At 43.9% G+C, this 20,238-nt stretch overlaps 1 protein-coding gene across 3 annotated transcripts in view; it reads left to right on the top strand.

Annotated features, from left to right (window-relative positions):
- LRRC20 (leucine rich repeat containing 20) overlaps positions 1–20,238 on the top strand; it is an 83,342-nt gene that overhangs the window by 28,739 nt on the left and 34,365 nt on the right. For all 3 annotated transcript variants that reach the window (XM_081913222.1, XM_081913223.1, XM_081913224.1), the window contains exon 4: positions 9,703–9,870. In XM_081913222.1, coding sequence (XP_081769348.1) covers positions 9,703–9,870 — 168 coding nt within the window. The remainder of the gene's footprint in view (positions 1–9,702; positions 9,871–20,238) is intronic.

The raw sequence follows: 20,238 nt of genomic DNA, 5'->3' as shown, positions 1-20,238 counted from the left end.
TCAGATATTGGAGAAGAGGGGAAAAACTAGACTCGATTTGCGATGGTGATAAATCCCGTATATATGTGGATTCTATTTGTTGTGGAGAAACATCAACCTTAATAACCGTTTCCAAACAATTTCAGTGTAATGGGATCCGATGACATGATGTGTGAGATGGATGTTCCTAGTCGCTGTTTTTGCGAGACACTTGTTGCGTGTTGTTGCTTGCTGTGCTACTTGATCTGCTTGAGAGAGCACATCATTTATATGGATACCATTCACTCCTGCTTAAGTTAATTACCAAGACCATGCTGGACAAAGAATGGATGTGTCAATCCATGGCTGCTTTGTTATTTATGCCTGGATGCTTTCCCATCAGTGGGTTTTAATGCACATTAATGCAGGATTGGGTTGTAGGATAACATATTAAAAGAAGTGAAAATGTGTTTTATGAAAGAAAGGGGAGTTTAAGGTAGAGGTCCATCTTGTCGCTAGGGTAGATTGTATCTTGAAAACTATGGGAGTCTGATAACAATCAGTACAGCTCCTTGGAGTTTTGCACAGTTAAACAGATGTCTTGGAGCTGCTTCAGACACTTTTCCTACACAGGAACGCATGGAGGTGATTGGTATATGCTGTCATTTGTGAAACTATTCTGTCTTGTGCTCTGCAGCTTTTAAATTGGTGCATGCAGCAAAGTGTACTTTGCACAACTGTTAAATAGCCCACAGCACAGTCCCCAACCCAATGCCCTGTATGCTGACTCTGTGTGAAGCATCCTTAAAAGCAATGCCTTTGAGTGCAGTCCACAAGAGGGCAATATTGGTGTCTCCAGTACAAGCGCTGAAAGAAACAGAAGCAGCTGTGAAGCCCGAAGGATTTTGGTGGCACTCCTTGAGAGATTTATCAAATCATTTGTCAAATCATCACCTCTGAATACCACTTGTTGGGAATTGTAGGTGGCGAGAGCTGTGGTGCTGAAGTTCTGGTTGTGAGCACCCCATAGCCATTGGGTTGGCCGCTGTGGGAAAAAGATGCTGGACTAAATGGGCCTTTGGCCTGATCCAGCAAGATCTTCTTCTCTTCTCATCTGCTCTGGGGTGTTTTTCCTCTGAAGCAGAGAAGGTTCGAAGCATGCCATATAAAATGCAGACAGTAACTGCATTTCCCAGTTGACCTCACGAACGGCGAGGTCAACCTGCGTCTTGATTATGCCACTTCCAATTAAAGATGGGGAGTTCACATGAAGATAAATTCTCCAATTAAAAACAAAAGAACATCCTTACAAAATGGAAATATAACATGTTGAGGAGAAGGCTAGCTTAGAACCCATCTCCTTTATATCTTATTATTTACGTGCGCATTGTTGGTGGGGTAGCGGTGGAAGAAGGGACTACTCCATCATGTGAGTGAGTCCCCTTTTAGTAGTCTGAAGTTTAACAGTCTACTGTTATCTCCCTAGCTGCTTCGTGAGCACTAGCGCTATCAACGGCCTTCTTGAGGTTGCTTTTTTTGTTTTTGTTTGGTGTATTCCATCTGATAACATTTTCCAGTAGAATATTTCCAATCCATCAAGGTTAACAATGCATACAGTCCTCTGAGCTTGTACAGGACTCGTTTTGCTCTGGATTCTCCCACCACAAGCACATGCAAGGGAATTATTTGGCTTGTGCTGTGAAGTAATGGAGAGAGATCTAGAATTTTGCTCCCAGTGGCAGCTCAGCTGAAGTGGGTACCACTTAATTTTCTGTTGAATTGCTGTGTAGGAGTAGTTCTATTTCTGCAAGCCACTCGGAGCACTTGGCTTGGGCAGAAGAGGCAGGAGATGAATGGTGATATATTTATAAAGAAATACATTTAAAACCACAGACACGTGCTGGAACATGATGTGTTCATAATCTCTCTGCTGATTAAGGAGAATGGATTAAAAAAAAATCTATTATTTATACAGAAGGGAAAACCAGAACCTAGATATGTTGTGTGCTGGGCTTTTATTTTAACATGTCTGTCTCTCTGATTGAACTCTAGATCAGCCTTCCTCAACCTGGTTCCCTCCAGATGTCTTGCATCATCCCTGACCGTTGGCCATGCTGGCTGACACTCTTGGGAGATGTGGTCCAAAATGTGTGGAGGACACCAGGTTGGGGAAGGGTGCTGTAGATGTTCCTTAGAAATCAGATTGCCCTGGGAGGAGGAGCTTCATTTGATTCTAGAACCACTTTGTAACATCACATTCTATATCCAGGATCATGCCGATGTAATTCTACTGCAAGCATTCATCATCATGAGAGACAAGATGGTGTTATAATCTCTGGTGTAGTTAAATTTTCATGCCCTGTGCCAGAACATGAAAGGTACCCACATAGATTATGGAACACAGTTTCAGTAAATAGCATTCTTCTTCATTCAGATCAACAAAGACTTAATCTTTGATCCACTTCCTTGTCACAGTAAAATTGTTCCAGCACGGGGAGATAAATTCATTAGCAAATTGGTGGATTTGCTGGTGATATCTCGTTTAGCCTTTATCTTTGGCAACAAATATATTGGCCTTGACATCAAAGGCATCCAGTCTGTGCAAAACTTTCTTGCATAAAAGAAAATTGCAAAGGAATGTGGAAGCTGATCCTCTGTCAAACTGTGCAGAACTTCTTTAATTTCTTACCTTTTCAAAGCCCAAGAGTGTACTTCTGCTTGTGAATTTTGATCATCTCAGAGACTCTAGGCTTTTTACTGTCTGCTTTTTGTTCTAGCCCAATACCTTGAAAGTGGAATTGAATGTAAGAGTGTGTAGCGAATTGGCAAACAGCAAAAAGGCCAGCCTGTACAAACTACTGAGCTTCTCCAAACTTGGGGCTTTGCATCCTCAATTCCCAATACAGTCAGTGTTGTCTTCAATGGCATTTATCACCATATGGCAATTGGTTCCCTGGAGGTGATAGAAACTCAGCATGCTTCTGTTCAAATATCATACTGACAGTCAAATATTATGTTAGTTAGGGAATTTTTTATTTTTTTAAGATACACAGAACTGTTTCTCAGTATGCATGCTCTCCTGATTAGCTAGTATTTAATCCACTGGGGAAAGTAAGAAATCAAGTCGTCGTCGTCGTCGTCGTCATCATCTTTGTACCCCATCCATCTGGGCTGCTTCTAACAAATATAAAAGCCTAATAAAACATCAAACATTAAAAATTTCCCTATACAGGGCTACCTTCAGATGTCTTCTAGTAGTTGCATAGTTATTCTTTCCACAGGGTGGGTGCCACTACTGGGAAGGCCCTCTGCCTGGATCCCTGTAAAAGGCTGGTTCAGGGGCAATGCCCCACTTCCCTGAATAGAGCAGCCTCCACTGGGTTCCAGCATTCTTTGAAGGAAGCCATGGCTGTTTAATGTGATATGATCCTGCTCTAACTGTACAGTGCAGATAGGCCTAAGTGGTTTATGGCTTCACATATTGGATAGTGCACCACTTTGGGGTCATTTGGATATGAAGTATACGGATTTTGAAGCACTCACATTTTGCTTGCAGGCTTGACCCTTGGTCTCATCCAGTTTCCTTTTTCCCCTGCACACTGTTGACAATAACAGTGCAGCCATCTCTTAAAAGTCCTAAAATTTTGGTGCAGACAAAAGGAAATATATTGGCAAATTGTAATGCTATAGGTGCTTTCAGTGCTGAAACTTATTTCACGAGTTCATAGTTTTAAAACCAATGTAGTGTGTGTACACTCAGAGGATGACCTCCAAACCATCCTAAATATCTTCACAGAAGCTTACGAAAAGCTTGGCCTATCGCTAAACACCCAAAAAACCAAAGTGCTGCACCAGCAAGTATGAAACAACCCCTCTGCAGCGCCACAAATCCAACTGAACTGTGTAACGCTGGAAAATGTCAACCACTTTTCCTATCTGGGCAGTTATCTTTCCACAAGGGCCGACATTGATGCCGAAATCCAGCATTGCCTGAGCTCTGCAAGTGCAGTTTTCTCCTGATAGAAGTGCAGAGTGTTTGAGGACCGGGACATCCACAGGCAAACCAAAATGCTTGTTTACAAAGCTACTGTACTACCAACCTTACTGTATGCTTGTGAAACATGGACCACTTATAAATACCATCAACTCCTCAAAAGATTCCATCAACAGTGTCTCCAAAAATTTTTACACCTCACTTGGGAAGACAGGCAAAATAATGCCAGTGTACTGGAAGAAGCAAAGATCACCAATGTCAAAGCAATGATTCTTCAACATCAACTTCACTGGACTGCTCATGTTGTTTGAATGCCTGATGATCGTCCTCCAAAGCAACTACTCTATTCTGAACTTAAAAATGGAAAGCGTAATGCTGGTGGTCAATAAAAGAGGTTTAAAGACTCTCTCAAGGCAAATCTTTAAAAATGTAGTATAAACACTGACAACTGGAAAACACTGGCCTGTGAGCGCTCCAATTGGAGAACAGTCTTTACCAAAGGTGTCATAGGCTTTGAAGACACTTGAACTCAGGACAAAAGGGAGAAATGTGCTAAGAGGAAGGCATGTTTGGCAAACCCTCACTGTGATCAACTTCCACTGGGAAACCTATGTCCTCACTGTGGAAGGACGTGTGGATCCTGAATTGGCCTCCACAGTCGCCTACGGACTCACTGTTAACACCATGTTTGTGGAAGACAATCTTACTTGGCTACGAATGATCGCCAAAGATGAAAACAGTCCTCCCTTACAAGATTTCACTCCTCACATTGATAATAATAATAATAATAATAATAATAATAATAATAATAATAATGATGATGATGCTTCATTTAAGAAAGGCATCATTTTTTAAAAAACAAACAAACATTAAGTTATAATGCATGGAATTAGAACTACTTCCTTGGAGAGAGATTCTTTCTTCAGCCTTCTGCTTGCCGAATAGCAGGTGGTGCAATTCATTTCATATTATCTCCGACAAGATCCCTGGCAGACAGGTTAACAGGTGGGGAGTGAAATAATTCAGAACCAAGCAAGGTAGGCTCAAATATGGGACATGTATAAAATATGTATGAAATGAAATTTTTTTTGTTTTGTTTGCAGGTGAAAAACCGCTGACATTTCCCCTGTAATTTGAATAATGTGTACTGTATGCACTTTTGCTTTCCCCACTCCTGTTCATGCATTTTTAACTCCCACTGCACAAAGGAAAACTTTTGCTGCCTGGCCCTGCCAGCCGAACCTAAGAGTTCTGCTAACTATTCGCACACAGTCATAGCAGCATCTTGGTGTAGGATGGGCCAAGGGGATGCCAGGGGCAAGATAAGTGCCATAGCCAGAAATAATAAACTACAATGAACTTTTTGTGTCCAGCCCAATGTTCAAACAAAATTGATGTGGTTCAGGGGTCAGCAAACTTTTTCAGCAGGGGTCCACTGTCCCTCAGACCTTGTGGGGGGGGGGCCGGACTATATTTTGGGGGAGGGGGAAATGAACGAATTACTATGTCCCACAAATAACCCAGAGATGCACTTTAAATAAAAGCACACATTCTACTCATGTAAAAACACACCAATTCCCGGACCGTCTGCGGGCCAGATTTAGAAGGTGATTGGGCCGGATCCAGCCCCTGGGCCTTAGTTTGCCTACCCATGATCTGGTTGCTCTTGTAAAAAGCATCATTCACCTTGATGTATGATTTGTGGGGGTTTTGTTTTTCCATTTCTTATACTAATTCGTTGTACAGTATTAGCAATCTTACTCTGTGATGTGACGAAACCTTTCCAAGCGCCCACCAGACTGCAAAGGCTTATTGCCTGACTGCCTATCCTTGTCATTTATTGAGTGTCATGCACATTACAGCAGCTGGAGAGCTCTCAAAAGCAGACACCTCGCCTTGTGCTCCCAGCAAGGCGTCCATCTGCACCACAGGCAACATTGAGGGGGTAGTGTTTTCCTTGCTGGAGAGACAAGCAAATTGCTGCTCCTGCTCCTTCCTTTTTTGTTTGGCAGCCTCTTTCCACTTGCTGCTCACATAAGAAGATGGCAGAGAATAGGCTGGGAAATGAATTGTAATTAGGTGTTCACAGCATCTCAAAAAGGCTATTGTGGAACTGGAAAAGCCCAATCAAAATGATCAAAAGCTGCAGCATTCTCTGTAATGAAGAAAGGTTACAACATTTGGGGCTTTAAAAAGCTAATAAGGAGGGGGGGGATAAATTTCCATGGTGTGAAAAAGTAGAAAGTGTTTTTCTCCCTAATCCTAGAACCCGGGGTCATCCAATGAACTGGAGTAGTTAGCAATCCAGGATAGACAGAATTGTTTCACACAGCATGTAGCTGAACAGTGGAATTGGCTGCCCTAAATTGTGGTCACGGCAGCCGACTTAGCGTGAAAGGGAATTAGAGAGATTCCTAGAGACTAAGACTGTCCCCGTGGCTACAGAACCCAGGCACAGGCAAACTTGGCCCTCCAGATGTTTTGGGACTACAATTCCCATCATCCCTGACCACTGGTCCTGTTAGCTAGGGATCATGGGAATTGTAGTCCCAAAAACATCTGGAGGGGCGAGTTTGCCTATACCTGACATAACCTCTAGGGCAGAGTTTCTCAGTCTTGGGTCCCCAGCTGTTGTTGGACTATAACTCCCATCATCCCTGACCACTGGTCCTGCTAGTTGTAGTCCAGCAACAGCTGGAGACCCAAGTTTGCAACCAACTGCTCTAGGGTTGAGAGGCAATACTCTATTGGATACCATTTGCTGGAGGACATCTGCAGAAGCTTGTTGTCCTCGTGTCCTCCTTTTGGGCTTCTCCTTAGGCACCTGATTGGGGGTGGTAGACTAGATAGGCCTTTGCTCTGATTCAGCAGAGCTCTTATGCTGTTGTTTGACTTTAAAGAAGTTGAGATCAAAGTTGGCACATTGAAGGATGTCTTAGATAGGATAAATAGCACCTGTCTTCGGGACAGGAGGTTGGCCCTGTTAAGAATTCCATTCTTCAGACAAGGAGCTTGGCAGAGGTTGATAGGGCTTTATTGAACTTCAGCCATCTCTGGAGCAAGTTACTTACAAGGAGTTGTGATAATACAGTGCCTGCCCAATTTGTTGGGTTCAGTTTGTGCATTTTACAGTGGTGCCTCGGGTTACAGATCCTTTAGGTTACAGACACTTCAGGTTACAGACTCCGCTAACCCAGAAATAGTACCTCGGGTTAAGAACTTTGCTTCAGGATGAGAACAGAAACCGTGCTGCGGTAGCACGGCAGCAGCGGGAGGCCCCATTAGCTAGAGTAGTACTTCAGGTTAAGAACAGTTTCAGGTTAAGAACGGACCTCCAGAACGAATTAAGTACTTAACCACTGTATTTGTTTTTAGTTCTGCTACGTAAACTGCTTTAGTGCTAAGAAAAGCATGATGAAAATACCTTTTAAATATATGGCACAACATCACACAGCAAGGAACACTTGCTTTGTTTCTGTTTTTGAGTGTAAAGTTTGCCTCTTGCCCTAAAATGGGACAATGTGGATTTCTTCATATTATTAAAATGTTAAGAACAGCTGAAGTTGGTTCTCCATGATATGTTGCTTCACAATCTACCGCTTTCTAACTGTAGGATAGAAAGGGCCCGCTTCTCTGCTTTCGTCCTGTTTCTTTTTAGTTAATTGTTCACAGAAAAAAAAATTTCAGCAGGCCCACACTGTGGGCAGGCATGGTACTGCCTGGTGAACTGTCTTCAAAGCCATGCTTAATAATGAATGCTTTTTGCATTGTATCAAAAGCACCGTATCTCTTCAAATTGGCCTGTAGAGATTTCTGTAGATTTCTCATTAGAGAGAATATTGAATGAAGGCTCAAGTTATCTATCTAAAAAGTCAAGGTTTGGCCAAGAAATTAGGAGTCTTGGAAATAGACCAAAATCCTGAAACTTTCCAACTACATATTGGACCCAAGTGAACCTTAGATTAATTAAAACCCAAATTTTAGCATGTCTCTTTCTTCTATGCCACCCCCCCCCCCAATAACCTAAAGTGAAGGGGGGGAATGGAGTTCCATATGGAGAAATAAATACTGATCTCTTACAACATAAACCAGACATACACTGAGATCTCTTGCTCTGGAGATCTGTTCTGAGAAGAGTGGTTATTAGCATGCTTTGTAGTCTCATCCGATTGTTTATGCAGTGCTTTGTTCAGGTGTTAAACCAGTCTGCCAGTCTGCCTTTTGAAGACCTCATGAAGACTCATTTTGTGCAAAATAAAGCTGCCAGATTTTGACTGGACCAGCTTTCGACAACTGAGGTGTGTGTGTTTTAGGACACACCATATTCATCTGAATAAAATCAGTTTAAATAAATTACAAGCCTGTTATATATATTGTTGTAACCAGTCCTGGGACCTTATGGTGAAAAGCAGGCAAGAAATCTGATTAGTGATGATGATGATGATGATGACGACGACGAGGAAATAGCTTCACTGGATACCTGTTTGCTTATGAGCTCATTTCGAAATTCTGGCACTTACTTGTTTTAAAGCCTTGAATGGATTGGGAATCTCATGAACTGCCTTTTTGCATGCCATTCTGCTTCAGCTCTAAGATAATTCCTGAGGCCCCCCGTAGCCCCATCCATGGAGAGGCTCAGTCACCTAGATACAGAGCGGTTGTTTGTTTGTTTGTTTGTTTGTAGCATTGTGGAATACCCTCTGTGAGAAGACTCTCCCTATACCATCTTGTTGACTTTTTAGGTACCAGGGTAAAACTTTTTCTTTGTCCTCTCAGTCATTTTAAGTATCAGTGTCTTGTCTTTTTTTTTCCTGCTTGCTATTAATGTTCTGCATTTCAATCCCCTAGCTATAGTTTTAGTTTTTATAAACCATCCCGTAACTTATTCCAATGAATGGAAGTCTATTAAAAATATCTTAAATCAGAGACAGGGAACCTGTGGCCCTCAGGATGTTGTTGGGCAGCAACTCTCAGAATCCTTCACTGTTGGCCATGCTCGCAAGGGCTGATGGGAGTTGGAGTCCAAAAACATCTGGGAGGCCACAGCTGTTCCATCTGTGTCAGTCTGCAAAAAGAGGCATCTAGAATTCTGCAGAACAGCTGCATCCTCCCCACCCCCACCCCACCACAAAAGAAACCCAGCTTCAACCTTTACTTGAGAGTTTTAGATAGACAGAAACGTCTTCTCCACTGTCACATTCTCACAAATGTGTGAGAAATAAGCTTTCCACGTGTGAGTTAGATCATAGAATCATAGAATCATAGAGTTGGAAGAGACCACAAGGGCCATCGAGTCCAACCCCCTGCCAAGCAGGAAACACCATCAGAGCACTCCTGACATATGGTTGTCAAGCCTCTGCTTAAAGACCTCCAAAGAAGGAGACTCCACCACACTCCTTGGCAGCAAATTCCACTGTCAAACAGCTCTTACTGTCAGGACGTTCTTCCTAATGTTTAGGTGGAATCTTCTTTCTTGTCGTTTGGATCCATTGCTCCGTGTCCGCTTCTCTGGAGCAGCAGAAAACAACCTTTCTCCCTCCTCTATGTGAAGCTGGCTTCTGTTGCCATGCCTGTTTTGTTAGCAAGAGGCCAGCAAGCATTGACAACTTCTCTCCTTCAATCTCTGTTTTGTTTTTTATTACTTGTCTTTAACAGCAGGGCCACTCACTGCCTGAAATAAAGGACAGTTTGGCCGAATGTCTTTCTGAATTGGCCGGGTTTTCATGATTTCTCACCCTGTCCAATTGCAGAACTTAATCTGGAAGGGAATTGTATCCACCGCCTGCCAGAAGAGGTCCGAACCCTGCTGCACCTGAGAGTCATCAACCTGTCCAGGAACAAATTTCGTCACTTTCCAGAACAGCTGACCTCTTTGCCAGCTCTTGAAACAATCAACCTAGAAGAGAATGAGATTGCAGGTAAGAGACTGCACTGTATCTGTGCATCCAAGGACTTCTCTGTTGCAACTGTGGAGTAGCGAAGATCTTGCATTAAAACTTACTCGGATGTTCAGTGCAACCTTGTATTTAAGCACTAGCCTGGTAGCCAGCCATGAAGAGGAATTGCCTGCAAGCAATAGTATTACTGTTGCTATTATTGGGCTCCATATCTTCCAAACTCTGCCATGAGCAACTTTTCACAATTAAGCAATTTTGTGAGTTTCATAGGACGTCTCATGACTTAAGAGAATGCTTTGCATTGAACTTCGGCTGCGATTGAAGGGTCTGTCCTTGCTAAGGAAACGGCACTTTTGCTCAGCAATAATATTCTCATCACTGTTTTTTTTCCTAACCTGAAAGCATTAGAGCTACACTTTCAAAAAAGAAGTTATGCTATTTGCATTCATTAATACTGTATAAGTATTTCTCCTTTTACTTTTCTGTGCTGTTTCAGCTTTCCCCCCTTTTTTTGAAAACGATTCATAATCATTTTTTAAAATGAAAATTCCTTTGAAGAGCAAACTAAGTCTAAGAAATTGGACCCCTCAGGTCACATGCTTCCCTTTGGAACTGAATAATGAGCAGAAGATGCTGCTCGTTTTTATTTTTCTGGAAGCGAGTCATCTTTTAGAAGACTTTTTTCCCCTTTGTCAGCCAGGTGTAAAAACTGTTCATTGCACCTGTACGTTTTCTACTGTAGAACTAATAGGAGCTTCAGGATCGGTATAATGGGTGCATTTATGTAAGAGAAACGAACAGCTGCTCAGTTAAATTTGGAGGCCCTTGTGACTGCTCTTAAATAATAATAATAATAATAATAATAATAATAATAATAATAATAATTTATTATTTATACCCCGCCCATCTGGCTAGGCTTCCCCAGCCACTCTGGGTGGCTTCCAAAAAAATATTAAAATACTGTAATACATCAAACATTAAAAGCTTCCCTAAACAGGGGGCTGCCTTCAGATGTCTTCTAAAAGTCTGGTAGTTGTTTTTCTCTTTGACATCTGGTGGGAGGGCGTTCCACAGGGAGGGCGCCACTACCAAGAAGGCCCTCTCCCTGTAACTTGGCTTCTTGCAGTGAGGGAACCGCCAGAAGGCCCTCGGTGTTGGACCTCAGTGTCCGGGTAGAACGATGGGGGTGGAGACGCTCCTTCAGATAAAACTTAAAGAGATCTCCTACAGGTTGTTTGGTTAGATCCTGAGAAGATTTAGTGGAATACTAGAACTGGCAAGTCTAAATTGAGGCTATAATAATAATAATAATAATAATAATAATAATAATAATAATGATGATGATGAAACAGAAAACTTAGATGATGTGATTGTTGCTTGCTGCCATACCAACTTTTCATGCTTTCTGCACATAATCATTGGATGCGTTGTAGGCATGGGGGGGGGGAGTTTTAGTTGTGTTCATATTAATTACTTATAAGCTTATGTCTAAGTATAAGGCTCTTATAAACTTGGGCTGCAGATCAGAGCACTCCCAGGAGCTTCTGTTGCAAGCCATCATTCAGCTGCGCCCTGCAGGGATGTTTATCCTCAGTACCAAATTCAAGGATCTTGGATTTGGGTCCGGGTTGGGGAGCCTGTCCCGTGCATCCTTTTAAAAAAATTCTCTCCATTCCAGGTAAAGCTTGCAACAGCGACCTGACTACAAAGACAAGTAGTGCAATACAAACACCTAGAAATATACACAGACTGCCTCCCCCCCCCCCCAATTTTTTCCATGGTCAAAGGAGCAGAAAAGATGAGGAGCCAGGCAGGAGCATCAGAGCTGCTGCTGTAGTGCCCATCTTTGCTGCATGTTGAGGCTACATGGTAGGAGGAGGAAATGCATAGAAACCTCTGCTGACTGAGAGGCAGGAAGGGGTTAACGCTCCAAGCTGTTATATATGCTCCCCATCAGAGCTGCTTCATTACTGAAGCACCCACTCTTATTCTAGCTTCAAGCTCCAGGGCAAGGGAAACATTAGACATTTGCCAAGTGGGGTGTTTCCCCACCCCCCTCTCCCCCAAGTACTTGCAAACATCCTTGAGCATTTGTGAGTACTGGAAATAAATGCTTGCATGGTTCTTGAACCAAAGGCAGAGATGTCATTTGCATTCCTAGCTGTGATCTAGGATAGCTCACTGTGCCGTGCTATCACTACAGAGATAGACTTCGATTGATATACAAAGCCCCTGGATATTGGAATAGCTGCTTAGATAAACTGGAGATTTCAGATGAATAACTTTATTGCACGTTAATTTTGTGTCAGATCTACTCCTTCGGGTGTGGGCGGGCAGTGAAGCTTGACTTCCCCGTTCTCAGTTTGCCGAATGTTTTTATTTTATTTTGGAAGTATAAATTAATGAACTAATTAAATCTGAGTTGTTGTTGTTTTTAAAAAAGCGAGAATGGGGGAAAATCATATTTATTGAGCTCGACTGGCTGCTTGCTGTACACTTAGTTTTTTCTGTGTTTTTTCACTCTTTTTTTTTTTTAGTTTTTAAACACGGACACATCTTTAATATCACAAAACGAAATCAGCTGGCATCTCAAAATGCCAGAGAGAAGTGACAGGCAATTAATTCATAGATTAAAGGGAACAGGGACTTGTCAGTGTGAATTTGAAAATAAATTGGTCTCAGATGTAGCACAGGGAGCCTCATGGATGATCAATACCAAAATGTTTTATCTCCTGTTTTACTGATAACAGAAAAATATATATTGGCAAAGCTGTCTGTCAGGCTTGTATTGATAAAAATGGTCAGGAGGCAGTAAGAAACAATAAAAGTGTGTGTGTGTGTGTGTGTGTGTGTGTGTGTACATGCACAATAAAGCATCATTTTCAAGTCGTTTTTTGGTTGTGCAACATGGCAATTGTAAGCATGAGGTATGAATTGGTATGTCCTAATTAAAATCTCAGTTCATACATGAATTCACTGGGCAGCCTTTAGGCAAACCACTATTTTTTCGACTTCCCACATGGCATGTTTGTGGATTAACACTGGCCTAACTCGAGCTTGTCTTACAGGCATCTGGTGACTTTTAAAGTCAGTGGGTATGTGGATCATGTCCTTATATATGGGGAACTGGACCCAAGTCCCATAGTGACCTGCCCTTCAGCTGGCAACCTGTATGATGCCAGGTGTGGGACAGGTGGCTTGGCCAAAGCCCACCTAGGCGCCCAGGTTAGAGGTTCCCAACCCCATAATATAATGTAGTCACTAGTTGGCCCTTGTAGCTGCATGAAGTTGGGTGGTGGGGTCCTGTTCCTGTTCCCTTCCTGCTGGAGAAAGTCAGTACAGTTATTGTCTAGCTTCCTGACTGGCATGTCCTCTAAGCTCCCAGAGCAGCCACTGCCTAGTCCTCGGGAAGGTTAGGAAGGCTGCAGGGTGGGGCTCAGCGACCTGTGCTATTGAAGAGCTGGGCTGTCCTGTCCTGTCCAATACCACCCCACAGCGAGACTTGGGTGCGTCAGCAAGGTAAGCTGCCTTCTCTGGTGAGGGGAGGAAGTGCAGGCTTGCTCTTTGCATGCGGGATAAACTCGCAGCCCCTTCTGCCAGGGCGGCTGCCGCTTGGTACTCCTGGCAAAGTCCATCGCTCTGCCTGGCTGCTACAGCTGCCATGAAATAAACTCAGTGGCTTCTGTGCCCAGGCTAGGTAGCTGGCTGGAGTTCGCAAATTAGGAAGTGACAAACTCCACACTTTCTCCACTCCAAAGAAGAAGAGGAAGGAACATTTGGGACACACAGCAGAGGAGGAAGAGGTGGCAGTGCGCTGCGGCAGGCGCATAGGGGCAGACAGCAGGTGCGCAGTGGTGGTGGAAGAGGAGGAAGTGGCTCACAAGGAGGCGGCAAGTGGCGCACTTCTTGGAGGCCCGATCTGCTGCCACTTCCGGAACCTGCCGTCCTGAGGCCACTGCCTCGCCTTGCCTCAAGGGTTTCCATTCTGTGGTCCATGACTCTATATTTTCCTTTTGGCCTCTTTTTATTGGCCCATCTCCGCAGGTGATCCTGACATGGGAAGCTGGTTTGACCTGTATATGAACAGGCCAAAGGCAGCCTCTGGCAGCCCACCGTTAATATTCCAAGCATTGAATCAATTCTAATACTTAATAAAATCCAGGAATTGTGGGTATCTTGCACCCACAAACCCTGGCTCCCACGATCTCCTAACAACAGTGATGAAAAGCCCCGCTTGACAGTGTTCATGGTCACATTTCCCCGGTGAACAGCTCACATTGGAAGACCCGGTTGCTTTCCCGAAGAACAAGGACAGCCACGTCTCATTGTGATGAGAATATTTTTGACTACATTATCTGGCAGTGACTAATTGATGACCTTTTCCCTCCCACCACTTCAGCTTAATAATTAAACAGCAGATAACCTGCTGGGCTGACAGTGGCCTTAAAAATATTTATTAAAAAGTTTTTATTTTTAAAGAGACATTTTTAAGGTTCCTGCCAATCTAGCAGGCTATCTGCTGTTTAATCATTGATATGTCTTATTAATCTAAGCTTCCGAGAACCCAATGTAAATTTAGTTCAGTCCTGGGGAGAGAGGTTTGGGATCAATATTTGGAACCTCTAAGGTTGAAACTTTGCCCAGTTCAGCAGGAACTACTTGTTGTAGGATTTTTACATAGGAATGCAAACAAGGACCCTCTGGAGCTCTGGAAATGCTCAAGATAGCAATACCCTTGATTACAATTAATAAATGCTGTTGTTGCTGGTGTTTGTTACATCGGTGTGCACAACACTTTCCAGAGTACATGAATATAGGACCCTCCGTATACAGCCTCAAGTTCAACACAGGGAAGGCAACAGATGGAAGAGATTTGGGTATTTGCTTATTTCACATGATTAAACAAGCATTTTTCACTAGACCATTTGTTTTTTGAGGAAAAGCTCCCATCCACTGAAAACTGGTGCAGGTCCTCGCTTCAGACCAGGGTTGTTCTGGATTGGGGGCCCCCAACTGCGTCCTCTCCAAAATAAAAATAGGCTAAGCATATTTGTTTATACACGTAACTGAATGCACATGTGTTTTGGCCCTCAATGACACTTGCACTAATTTGGGTTTAGTTCAGTGAGACAGGCAAAGCCAATGTAATGCCCACCTCAGGTTGTTGGACTACAGCTCCCATAATAATAATAATAATAAATTTTATTTATATCCCGCCCTCTCCAGCAGAAGCCGGGCTCAGGGCGGCTAACAACACTAAAGTAGTGCAACATTATAAAAACATTATAAAAATTAATTAAAATCAAAATTGATGGCAACCATAAACTAAAGTTCTGTAAAGATTGCCAAAGGAGGGAGTCAGGCTGCGCCCTGACCAAAGGCCTGGTGGAACAGCTCTGTCTTGCAGGTCCTGCGGAAAGATGTCAAGTCCTGCAGGGCCCTTGTCTCTTGTGACAGAGCGTTCCACCAGGTTGGAGCCGCAGCCGAAAAAGCCCTGGCTCTAGTTGAGGCCAGCCTAACCTCTCTGTGGCCTGGGACCTTCAAAATGTTTTTATTTGAAGACCGTAAGTTCCTCTGTGGAACATACCAGGAGAGGCGGTCCCGTAGGTATGAGGGTCCTAGGCCGTATAGGGCTTTGAAGGTTAAAACCAGCACCTTAAACCTGATCCTGTACTCCACCGGGAGCCAGTGCAGCTGGTATAGCAGCAGATTAATGTGATCTCGCAGCGAAGACCCCGTAAGGAGTCTCGCCACGGCATTCTGCACTCGCTGGAGTTTCTGGGTCAGTCTCAAGGGCAGCCCCACGTAGAGCGAGTTACAATAATCCAGTCTGGAGGTGACCGTCGCGTGGATCACAGTGGCTAGGTCAGGGCGAGAGAGGTAAGGAGCCAACTGCTTAGCTTGGCGGAGATGAAAAAATGCCGCCTTTGTTATAGCTGCAATCTGCGCCTCCATGGAGAGGGAGGTATCGAAGATTACACCCAAACTCTTAACGGACGGTGCTGGCACTAATTGCACCCCCGCAAGAGATGGGAGTTGCCCCCCCCAATCCCATATCGTCCCGTCCCAGCCAGAGGACCTCTGTCTTCAAAGGATTTAACTTCAACCGGCTCCCACGTAACCATTCAGCCACAGCTTCCAAGCATCTGATCAGTGTGTCTGGGGCCGAGTCAGGATGGCCATCCATCAACAGATAGAGCTGGGTGTCATCAGCATACTGATGGCAGCCCAGCCCAAAACTCCGGACAAGCTGGGCGAGGGGGCGCATAAAGATGTTAAAAAGCATTGGGGAGAGTCTTGCACCCTGAGGCACTCCACACACCAAGGAGTGGCGTGATGACAATTCCCCCCCAAGTGCCACCCTCTGTCCCCGACCAGAGAGAAACGAGCACAGCCATTGAAGGACTGTGCCCTGGATCCCCACGTCGGCAAGGCGGTGGTCCAGGAGTTCGTGATCGACCATGTCGAAGGCTGCTGACAGGTCTAGAAGGTCATCCCTGACCTTTTGCCAGGTTGACTGGGGCTGATGGGAATTGCAGTCCAAGAACATCTGAAAGGCTCCACATTGACCACCCAAGGGATGTCGTTTTGGCAGGGGGACATTCCAAAAGCTTCACAGAAAAGGTGACTTTGGAAGAACTGAGAGAGGCAGCGTCGCACAGGTGTTCTGAGAGGCAGCTGCAGACTTAAAAGGCAGCAAGAGCAAGGGGCAAAGTCCTTTGAAGGAACAGCCTGCTAAGGTGGATGAGCAATTGTCACAGGCAGGGAATATGTCAAGATATGAGCAGAAGGAAAATGGAAGGCACTTGGATGGTGAACGCAAGGAGTTTGTTCTTGAGATGCGGCAGATGAAAAGCCAGTGTAAGGATTTCAGGAGAGGCAGCGATGGGAGGGTTGAATAACATGGGCGGTATTGTTGTGGACAATGGACCAAAGTGAGACTATAGAAGACCAAACACTACAGGATTGCAGGAGTCAAGGCAAGCAGTGATCAAAGCATGAACCAGCAATTGTGCCAAGGAAGAGGCTTGTATTTTTGCAGCGTTGTAATGGGAGAAGTGGCACGACACTGAAGGACTACAAGAAGCACCTACAAATATCCTTCTTGTGTATGGCAGACTTTCTTAGAAGTATAATGAATACCCAATTTGCTGCATCAAAGAGAGAGGATTGGACATGGTAGTCCTTCCCCCCCCCAGTTCATTGTATACAGTAATTTTCCACTGGGCCTCCAGTGCTCAGAGGCACAAAATACTAGATGTGATTGAAGAAGACAAATCAAAGTATGGTATCATTTTGGGACAGCAATTTTTCTGTCTGCATAACTCCTTTCATAATGTGCCCATTGCTATTTTAGGTTACTTCCTGCTTTTATGTAGTTTGATACCTCAGAGGTAGTCATTTAGAGAGACTTTACTATACATTAGATTTCATAACTGAGTATCTCAGTCTGATACCTTAATAGTAAGCTAGATTTAAAAAGGTGTGAGGATAGAATTAATGTCTCCCCTCCCCTTCCTTTTTGCATGAATCAATTTATATAGAAGTGCTAGGAGGGCGGGTGTATTGAAAAGCCTTAAGATATCTTCCTGCAGCAGATATAAATAATGTCGCAGATAGAACAATAGGCCTAGAAAGGGTTCCTGGAATTGTGTGATAATAGTGTTTTATTCCAGGCCCAAATCACAGTTATTTTCTGTATTATCTGGAAAACAACGTAGCAAAAAACAACATGGGAGGCAGCAGCTACGAGTTACTGTTCTCTGCAGCTACAGCAGGCACTGAGATTCTCATGGTTTGACTTCACGCCCAGAAGCGCGCTCCATCAACGCTTTTATCTTGATAATTACATTCTGCACCAAAGTCAAATAACCAGGCACCACCAAGTTGTTTCAGAACTATGAAGTGCTGTTGGTACAGCAAATCAAAAATATTATCTATAACAAGGAACAATTTTGATAACACGTTGAGGTTTTGCGGCTGGGAGGTGCAATCCCCAATCCATGGGGATGCAGGAGGTACAGTGTTACCTCGGGTTACAGACGCTTCAGGTTATAGACTCCGCCAATCCAGAAATAGTACCTCGGGTTAAGAACTTTGCTTCAGGATGAGAACAGAAATTGCGTGGCAGCGGGAGGCCCCATTAGCTAAAGTGGTACCTCAGGTTAATAATGGACCTCCAGAATGAATTAAGTTTAGGTAGCACTGTACTCTGAATGAAAGCAGGATTAGAAGTTGAGCATAGTGGCAGTTGCGCATACATTTAACTGCAGCGTTTGGCTGCACATTCTACAATGGCCCCTAGAGTAGTAGAACACGAAGTTCTGGGCAGTAGTGGAGGCCAATAACAGGTTTCATCATAATCAATTAGGAAGTCAGTTCTCTGAGCATGCAAAATAAGTAAGTAAATAGCCAGTTGGTGCTTATTATCTGTTGATCTGATTGAGCATTTATGGGACTTCAATTGCATTTGGTTTGATGTTCCTTCTTTTGATGCTTAATCACCTTATCGACTCTCAACACATTCATTGATTCATGCTGTTAAACTCTTCCATCCGGTTACACAAGACCATCAAGGAAAAAGCTACTGTGAACAAGGCTATATATTTTGGGGACTGCCAGGCAGCCGTCTCCGTGATCACGGTGCATTGCACCATTTCCAACCACTAGGATCAATGAGATTTTTGCCAACTTCAATGTGCCTTGCTTGATTGACACCAGGTTTCTCACGACGCTGTGCATTTGGCAGTGCAAGCTAGTAGTTAAATGTAATTGTGAAGCCCTGGTTCAGCTTAGCTCCTTCGATTAATAACATGTTACTTGGACTTGTTGGCATAAAAAGGACGTCTGCGATGTTAGATTGATATGTAAGGTTTGCACACAGCCTGGAAGCTTTCATCTTGCGAATCCTTGGTAGGAGAATAGGCTGACCTTAATCCGTGCACATACACACACAGGAAAAATAGCAAAGATGTTTATTCTTGGAAATACATACAGTGGTACTTCGGAAGTCAAACGGAATCTGTTCTGGAAGTCTGTTTGACTTCCAAAACGTTTGGAAACCAAGGCGCGGCTTCTGATTGGCTGCAGGAAGCTCCTGCAGCCAATCGGGAGCCGCAGAAGCTGTGTCAGTTCCAGTTTCCAAAGAATGTTCACCAACCGGAACACTTGCTTTCGGGTTTGCAGCGTTTGGGAGCCAAAATGTTCGACTCGCAAGGCGTTCGGGATCCAAGGTGCGACTGTACTTGGATAGGAAAGTTTCTCTCGTTCTGAGTTGGGAGTGCAAGGGAGCTATGCTTGCTCCTTTGTTCTCAGAGATCATTCCAAGATGACTTCTCCACAGAGGGTCCGAAGAAGTAGAGAGGAAGAGGGGGTTGCAACCTAAGAATATCAGTCTTAAGATCAAAGGGAAAGAGGAGTGAGACGATGCAATAATTGAGGGTTCCCTTCTCTGTCCTCTTCAACCCATGCAAAGCTCTCTCACTGAGCTGAGTTGCACTCACACTTCCAACATGTGCCAGAGGTGCATTTATTGAATTCCCCCCTTCTCCCCTTTTAGAGGAGTAATGGTGGAGAAGGCTTCACTTTCCTTTTACCTGCAGAAGCTCCAGTATCCCATCCAGGGATGTATGAACTGCACGTGAACAGGATGAACTTGCTGTGTAACTTCCAACAGGATCTGCGGCATTAATTTATACCTGCGGATCAGGCCTTAGGTACCAGGTTGGGTGTTTGGCAAATGATACCTGCATGCTAGAATTGCTTAAGCCAAGGAAGTCTCCTCCTATTCAGACTGGCCTGCATCATAGCTCAGCTTAGTGGTGAGCACAGACTTTGTATGCAAAAGGACCAAGGCTCAATACCTGGTACCTCTGGGTAGGGCTGGGAGTAACCCTTGTTGGAATTGCTGGAGAACTTCTGCTGGTCAGGGTAGACAGTGCTGAACTAGATGGACAAACCTTCTGGGAATTTTTTAATTTTTTGCTGCTTGCCTAGGACCACAAAAATGGGAATGATAAAAAAACCCTGGTAAACTGCAATGCATTGCTGCTGGATTAAGTTTGGCTTAGTGTGTCAAAATGGTTTTTAACCATGCGTAGGTTTTTAAGCAACTGCACTGTAGGAACATTGGGTGTCTTTTTTTCTTAATTGAGAGGTGCTTCAGTTGGTTTTGAGAGTGATGGTTGTGCAATTGCCTGTGCATTGCCGCCATATATGCCACCCCCAAAATAACTTAACAACCATCTGCTCCATATTTATTCAAATGGTGCCAGGTGACACAAAGTCCATTCAGAACAGCTCGTCTTGTCTTGCCTTTTATTTTATTTTTCATGAGCAGCTTAGGCCAATTATGTGATGCCTGAGAGTGCTTTAACAGTGTTATTAAAC

Source organism: Podarcis melisellensis (genome assembly GCF_964234715.1).
Source record: "Podarcis melisellensis genome assembly, chromosome: 5".
NCBI classification, from domain to species: domain Eukaryota; kingdom Metazoa; phylum Chordata; class Lepidosauria; order Squamata; family Lacertidae; genus Podarcis; species Podarcis melisellensis.
The sequence above is the reverse complement of the archived record's forward strand: the minus strand, read 5'-3'. Positions and strand labels throughout refer to the sequence as shown.